Source organism: Atheta coriaria, unplaced genomic scaffold, assembly GCF_025399875.1.
Source record: "Atheta coriaria isolate IRGN ID8LTWV9N9 unplaced genomic scaffold, Caltech_Dcor_3.1 hic_scaffold_8_pilon, whole genome shotgun sequence".
In the NCBI taxonomy this organism is placed as follows: Eukaryota; Metazoa; Arthropoda; class Insecta; order Coleoptera; family Staphylinidae; genus Dalotia; species Dalotia coriaria.
The window spans coordinates 5,557,107-5,564,078 of NW_027045450.1; the positions used below are offsets into that span (position 1 = coordinate 5,557,107).

The following is a 6,972-nucleotide window of genomic DNA, read 5'->3' on the forward strand; positions in this document are numbered from 1 at the left end:
GGTTTGTTTGGGACATCCTGTATTGTGATGTGTTCCTAACCTCTTAAATATCATGTGTTTTGGATGCAATACATGCTAGCATTAGTTGCATTTGTTTTTTGGTTGTTTTGTAAGATATAATTAATGAATTGATAAGCAAGATGCAAAATATTAAAAGAAATAAACCGAATATCTTGGTAACAGGCACGCCTGGTGTTGGCAAGTCGTTGTTATGTGTTAAATTAGCTGAAATCACTGGCATGAGATGGATTGATGTCTCGAAAGTTGCTGTGGAGAATAATTGTCTTGAAGAATTTGACCAGGAGTATAATTGTCCTGTTTTGGATGAAGATAAAGTAAGTTTTAATATTAGTATTTGGGTTTTTAATTAATATTTAAAGGTTAATAATATAATTTTTGTAGTTAATGGATGGTTTAGAAGAATCTATGAGTCTTGGAGGCAATATAGTTGACTATCATTCATGTGAATTCTTCCCTGAAAGGTGGTTTGACATTGTTTTTGTCTTAAGAGTTGATAACACCACATTATTTGACAGATTAACGGCAAGGTATGTACATATTTACAAATTAAGTTTATAAATGCAGAAAAATAGGTAAATAGTTTTATTTTAGAGGATATTCTGGTAAAAAATTAGAAGATAATATTCAATGTGAGATATTTCAGACAATTCTAGAGGAAGCTAGAAATTCTTATGCTGAAGAAATTGTGCATGAGCTGCAAAGCACAAATGCTGCTGAGTTAGAGTCAAATGTGCAAAGGATTTATATGTGGGTGCAAAGTTGGTTGCAAACAAATACAGATACATAATGATTATTTTATTTATAAGTTTTTCTTGCCTTTTATCTTGATTTTTGTGGTGAAAATTAAATGTAAGCAAGAAAATTAAAGTTTGACAGGAGAAAATAACATGGTGGCAAATGACATCTTCATAACAACTTTTTTTTTAGTAAATTTCATAAAATAAAGACAAAAAAGTACAGAAATTGTTAAAATTTACAGTAATTTATGATTTTAAGATGTTCTTAAAACTTTTGTGAACATTTTGAGGTGTTCCAATTGTTTTTTTACCTGAATTTCAATCACTTTCTTTAAAAAAATAATCAATTTTAATATATTTAAAGAAAAAAAAGATATTTTCAGAGATATATTGTTAGCTGGTTCAGAATAGTGTCGAATATATGTATTTCTAATTGTTTTTAACGAATTTATTGTTGTATTTTTGTCATCTCTCTGTAGAGATAGGGGAATACAAAAGTTTGTGTGCTACCTTCACTAGCTGCTTACATATGTATGCGTCAGATTGGTGATGTTGCCTGCATTGCCGACTAGTGACATGACACCTCCACCGGCAGCGATCGGCTCGCTCGGATTCGTTTAGGTTTTTCGAGCTTTGCAATCGTTTCGCGTTGCCGTCTCTCAGCCGCTGTCATCCATAGTCCAAGTTCTGCGTTCTGCCTGCGTCCGCCAAGTGCGAGCGCCGCCGCCGGACACCACCTCTTCGTTTTCCAGCGTGCGCCGCCCGCCCGCCGATCACAGACCGGAGACCGGAATCATTCAGGTAAGCTACCCAGGCGAAACTCAGTAAAAACTCGAACGTAACACTATGCGGATCATCGCTGCGCTCACGATACACCGCTGATAGTGTTTAGGGGGAGGGTCAAGCCACAATCTCGCGTTTCTCTCGCGATTCGAACGCGCAAAACGCCGAAAAGGTCAAAGATGAACGCGGGGGTTGCATTCGTAAATGAGGTCAAATTGTTGATGCTATTTTCATGTTGCAGGGGTGTGAGTGCTGAGGAAGTACTGGCAGGACATCAAGATGCCAGCGGTACGTGGCGATGGAATGCGCGGCTTGGCTGTGTTCATCTCAGACATCAGGAATTGTATATACCTCCCAATAGATTATTATTGCTCACTTGGCTAATGAATTGAATTTGCAGGCAAGAGTAAGGAGGCTGAGATCAAGCGCATCAATAAAGAACTTGCCAACATCCGTGGCAAGTTTAAAGGAGACAAGACTCTGGATGGGTATCAGAAGAAGAAATATGTCTGCAAGCTGCTTTTCATCTTCTTGCTGGGGCATGACATTGATTTTGGACACATGGAAGCCGTCAACCTGCTATCTTCCAATAAATATTCCGAAAAACAAATTGTAAGTTGAAGTTTTCTTAAAATTTAACCAAAAATCACACCAATATTAAAATTATTTAATATTTTACAGGGTTATCTGTTTATATCAGTGCTAGTCAACACAAACAGTGAACTCATCAAGCTGATTATACAAAGTATTAAGAATGACCTGGCGTCGCGCAACCCAATCCATGTCAACCTTGCGCTGCAGTGCATCGCTAATATCGGCAGTCGCGAAATGGCGGAAGCGTTCGCCATTGAAATTCCAAAACTACTGGTATCCGGCGATACGATGGATGTGGTAAAACAGAGCGCTGCATTATGCCTGCTGCGTCTGTTCCGCACCTCGCAGGAAATCATCCCCGGTGGTGAGTGGACATCGCGAATTATCCATTTACTCAACGACCAGCACATGGGCGTCGTCACGGCTGCCACCAGTCTTATCGACGCCCTGGTTAAGAAGAATCCGGAAGAGTACAAGGGGTGTGTGTCATTGGCAGTGTCACGCCTCAGTCGAATCGTGACAGCAAACTACACAGATCTACAGGATTATACTTACTATTTCGTGCCAGCACCATGGTTATCTGTCAAATTGTTGCGGTTATTGCAAAACTACACTCCTCCAGGTAAAACTGAATAAAAATTATTTTTAATTTATGAGATTTTAATGTTTTTTATGTTTAATTCAGCTGAAGATCCAGGCGTGCGAGGCAGGTTGAACGAATGCCTCGAGACGATACTGAACAAAGCTCAAGAACCTCCAAAATCGAAGAAGGTGCAGCACTCGAACGCCAAGAATGCCGTCCTCTTCGAAGCCATCAGTCTTATTATACACAACGACAGTGAACCCGGGTTATTAGTTAGAGCATGCAATCAACTAGGCCAATTCTTGAGCAACCGCGAAACCAACTTGCGTTATCTCGCGCTGGAATCCATGTGCCACTTGGCCACATCAGAATTCTCGCATGAGGCCGTCAAGAAGCACCAGGAAGTGGTGATACTTTCCATGAAAATGGAGAAGGATGTTTCCGTACGTCAGCAGGCCGTTGATTTGCTCTACGCCATGTGTGACAAGAGTAACGCTGAGGAAATAGTTCAGGAAATGTTGAACTATTTGGAAACAGCAGATTATTCGATTCGTGAAGAGATGGTTCTAAAGGTCGCCATTTTGGCTGAGAAATACGCGACGGATTACACATGGTACGTGGACGTCATTCTCAATCTCATCCGTATTGCTGGTGATTATGTCAGCGAAGAAGTGTGGTACAGAGTCATCCAAATTGTCATTAATCGCGATGAAGTACAAGGTTACGCAGCGAAAACTGTGTTCGAAGCGTTGCAAGCCCCCGCATGTCATGAAAACATGGTTAAAGTAGGCGGATATATTCTCGGCGAGTTCGGCAACTTGATTGCGGGCGATCATCGATCGTCCCCGTCCGTGCAGTTCCAGCTACTGCACTCGAAGTATCACCTGTGTTCGCCGATGACGCGCGCGCTCTTGTTGTCTACTTATATTAAATTTATCAATCTGTTTCCGGAGATTCGTACGCAGGTGCAGGAGGTGTTCAAGCAGCACAGTAATCTGCGATCGGCGGACGCTGAATTACAACAGCGTGCGTCCGAATATCTTCAATTGAGTATCATTGCCAGTTCTGATGTCTTAGCCACCGTTTTGGAGGAAATGCCTGCTTTCCCTGAGAGAGAAAGCTCGATTCTTGCGGTGCTCAAGAAGAAGAAGCCTGGACGTGTTCCGGAGAATGATATTAAGGAGAGCAAAAGTCCTACTCCAGCCACGGCGAATCATTCGAATGAAGTTAACAATGCAAAGTAAGTTTTTAAACTCTCATAATTTTATTTTGTTACAAAGTTATTAATTTAATGAATATTTTTGTAGTAATTCAGCATCTGCGGATTTATTGGGTCTTTCTACACCTCCAACCTCTCAACCTGGAAATACCGGTGTCCTTTTGGATGTGTTGGGTGATATCTACAGCGGTAACAAGACGAATAATGCGTCAGGCGCGAATAACTTGTATAATCACAAGAAGTTTGTGTGCAAGAATAATGGCGTCCTCTTTGAGAACGACCTCATTCAAATCGGCGTCAAGAGCGAGTTTAGGCACAATCTGGGACGTCTTGGATTATTCTACGGTAATAAAACATCGGCGGCACTGCAGAACTTCGTGCCGAGTTTAATCTGGAGCGAAGAGCAGAACGCCAAGTTGAGCATACAGCTCAGATCAGTCGAACCTACGCTGGAAGCAGGCGCACAAATCCAACAGATGCTAAATGCGGAATGCATTGACGATTATACAGGTAAATTTTATCATTAAAAGCTTTTGATTGAGGTTATGTTGGTATTTTATATTTGATTTAAATTTAAATTAAATTTGTTTAGATGTACCAAGTATGGCTATTTCATTCACGTACAACAACATGCCGCAGAAGATAACCCTGAAGCTTCCGCTCTTCCTGAATAAGTTCTTCGAGCCGACGGAAATGAACGGCGAGTCGTTCTTTGCGAGGTGGAAAAATCTTGGAAGGTAAAAATAGTTTACATAAAAATTTACATTTTATATAATTTATTGTTTTATTACTTTTTTATAGCGGAAATCAACAAAGATCTCAAAAGATATTCAAAGCGAGCGGCGTGATGGACTTAGCAGCCGCTCGCACCAAAATGTTGGGCTATGGCATGGCGCTCCTGGACGGAATTGACCCCAATCCGGATAATTTTGTATGCGCAGGCATTGTGCATATGCGTAGTCAGCAAGTTGGATGTCTTCTGCGCTTGGAACCAAACAAAAACGCCCAGGTACGACACATTACACTCAAATAACAATAAATCAATGTAAAATTAACAATTTTACTAATATTAACTTATGATTTTTAGATGTATCGACTGACAGTACGTTCCAGTAAAGAACCCGTCTCCGTGGAACTGTGCGAACTGTTGGCGGATCAATTTTAAGGACTTTCTTCACTACTGAACGGTAGGCATATGCGTAAATATTATAAATATTTCGAATTTAATTTAGTAAGCAAAACAAGAAGAACTCCCCTCCACACGCCGGGAGTTATAAAACATAAACAACCAAAATGTACGCGCACTGAGCGATGAGTCGATCTTTTAGAACAAATTGTAAGCGCTAAGGAAATATTTATTAGGGTTAAACACACGTCGTAGGTAAAGTAAAGATTAATATAAAGAGTGCAAAACTAGCGAAATGTTTTTTGTGTGTTTTGTGTTTTTGATTTTAAAAAAAGTGGTAAACCAAAGTATAATATCGTGTTTTAAGTTTTCGCCTGTAATCGCTCGGTGGCCGACGCAAACTACTCTCTATAACACTGCATTCCAGATTGATTTTTAATTGATTTCCGTTGTTGGTTTTTATTTTACTCGAATGATATTATGAAATGATGATCAAAGCGCACTTGCCGAGGCCGCCATGTTTGTTGTCATTTGCCGCCCGCGCCCCCCGCTCCATACTCTACACACGCTGCTTTTCTATTATTATTAACAAACGTGTAACAACTATAGTATCGAAAGACCAAGACAATATTTGTAGAGATCGACGACGCACGTGGCCGCGCACGTGCACCAACGCATATGTATATGTTATTGTATGTATAAGTACGAATGTAACTGATTAACCCCCTCGCCTTCCTCCCTCCACGCCGACAATGTAACCACAACCGCCCGTCTCTTTGATGAGTTTTATTTTTCGATTCTGTATGTTTTTTTTTTTTAGTCGTTTACGAATAGATTGTATTTGTATACGAAGAGTTTGAGCGCTTTGTTTGAAATACTCAGTTCGACATCAATCTAGTATGTAAATATGTGTCCCTCCTTTAAACTTTACACTTAACCACTGGTAATATATCATTGTATAAATGTAGAACTTGATGAAACACTAACACAAAATGAGGAAACATATTCAAAATACTACGCCTGCTCTAAATAAATATGTGCAAAGTGTAAGAAAATGTTAAAGTTTAAGCTTGATGATGAAAATTTCGATGTAATCCGTATAGAGTTACTTTCCTGTTATGTTATATATATATGATATGATTATAATTGATAAGCTCATCAGTTATCAGTGCATTCCTGTAAGAATAATGAAAAACTAGCAAGTGTATAATATACAAAATACATTATATCAATTTAAACGAACATTAATTATGTGTGTGAATTGTTTGTTATTAACATTCAAGTGAAACTATGAAATTTTCTAAACTCCTCCATTAAAATTGCACATAGGGCCTAAACGGTTAATGTTAGTAAAAAGTTACTAAAATAATCACGATGTAAATTAAAAAATCTATCAGAATCAAAATCAAATTTACAAATTCAATTTTAATTTCCAACATAAAAAAGTAGGAAATCTTTTTACTTTTTACTAACAAAATCTTTTTCTTTGTTTTTCTGCCATTTTGGTCGTTTTCAATAAAGAATTTTTACCATCATGTAAGTACTTAAGGGCCAGGAAAATATGATGTTCTTAACTCTTTTCTAGTCTTCTTAGTTTGTCAGAGATAATTACTATTTTAATCTTCTAAATTAGACTATTCCATGGCATACACATGTTTCATTAAAATTTAAAATATTATAAAATATTATATTATATTATATTAAATATTATATTTTGTTTAAATTTTTCATTAACATATGATTTTAATTTTCACTTAAAATATTTGCAGGTGTGTAGAAGTAAAAATAAATTCAGTATTTCTTTTTGTCCCACCTTCTACACAGATAGCTAACTCTATTTTGTGTTTTACCAAGTGAGGTTTTGCTTGGCCTGGTGAACCTAACCTCAGTTCATTATTATTGGTTGAAG

At 38.3% G+C, this 6,972-nt stretch overlaps 2 protein-coding genes across 4 annotated transcripts; both read left to right on the forward strand.

Moving 5' to 3' along the window:
* Positions 1 to 24: 24 nt before the first annotated feature.
* LOC135797377 (adenylate kinase isoenzyme 6-like) lies at positions 25 to 809 on the forward strand. The gene is made up of 3 exons (XM_065309730.1): positions 25 to 335; positions 403 to 548; positions 613 to 809. Exons 1-3 carry the CDS (start codon positions 141 to 143, stop codon positions 806 to 808), a joined length of 537 nt encoding a protein of 178 aa, XP_065165802.1. The 5' UTR covers positions 25 to 140; the 3' UTR covers position 809.
* Positions 810 to 1,216: 407 nt separating this feature from the next.
* On the forward strand, positions 1,217 to 6,305 carry LOC135797171 (AP-2 complex subunit alpha-like). 3 transcript variants are annotated; one of them, XM_065309392.1, is made up of 9 exons: positions 1,217 to 1,559; positions 1,783 to 1,884; positions 1,942 to 2,153; positions 2,223 to 2,757; positions 2,821 to 3,958; positions 4,026 to 4,447; positions 4,530 to 4,674; positions 4,739 to 4,946; positions 5,025 to 6,305. In XM_065309392.1, the coding sequence occupies exons 2-9, from the start codon at positions 1,821 to 1,823 to the stop codon at positions 5,100 to 5,102; spliced, it is 2,802 nt and encodes a 933-aa protein (XP_065165464.1). In that variant the 5' UTR covers positions 1,217 to 1,559; positions 1,783 to 1,820; the 3' UTR covers positions 5,103 to 6,305. The 3 variants fall into 3 exon arrangements, with proteins under 3 accessions (XP_065165464.1, XP_065165462.1, XP_065165463.1); XM_065309391.1 differs by lacking the exon at positions 1,217 to 1,559 and adding an exon at positions 1,604 to 1,713; XM_065309390.1 differs by lacking the exon at positions 1,217 to 1,559 and having other exon boundaries at positions 1,601 to 1,884.
* Positions 6,306 to 6,972: the final 667 nt, after the last annotated feature.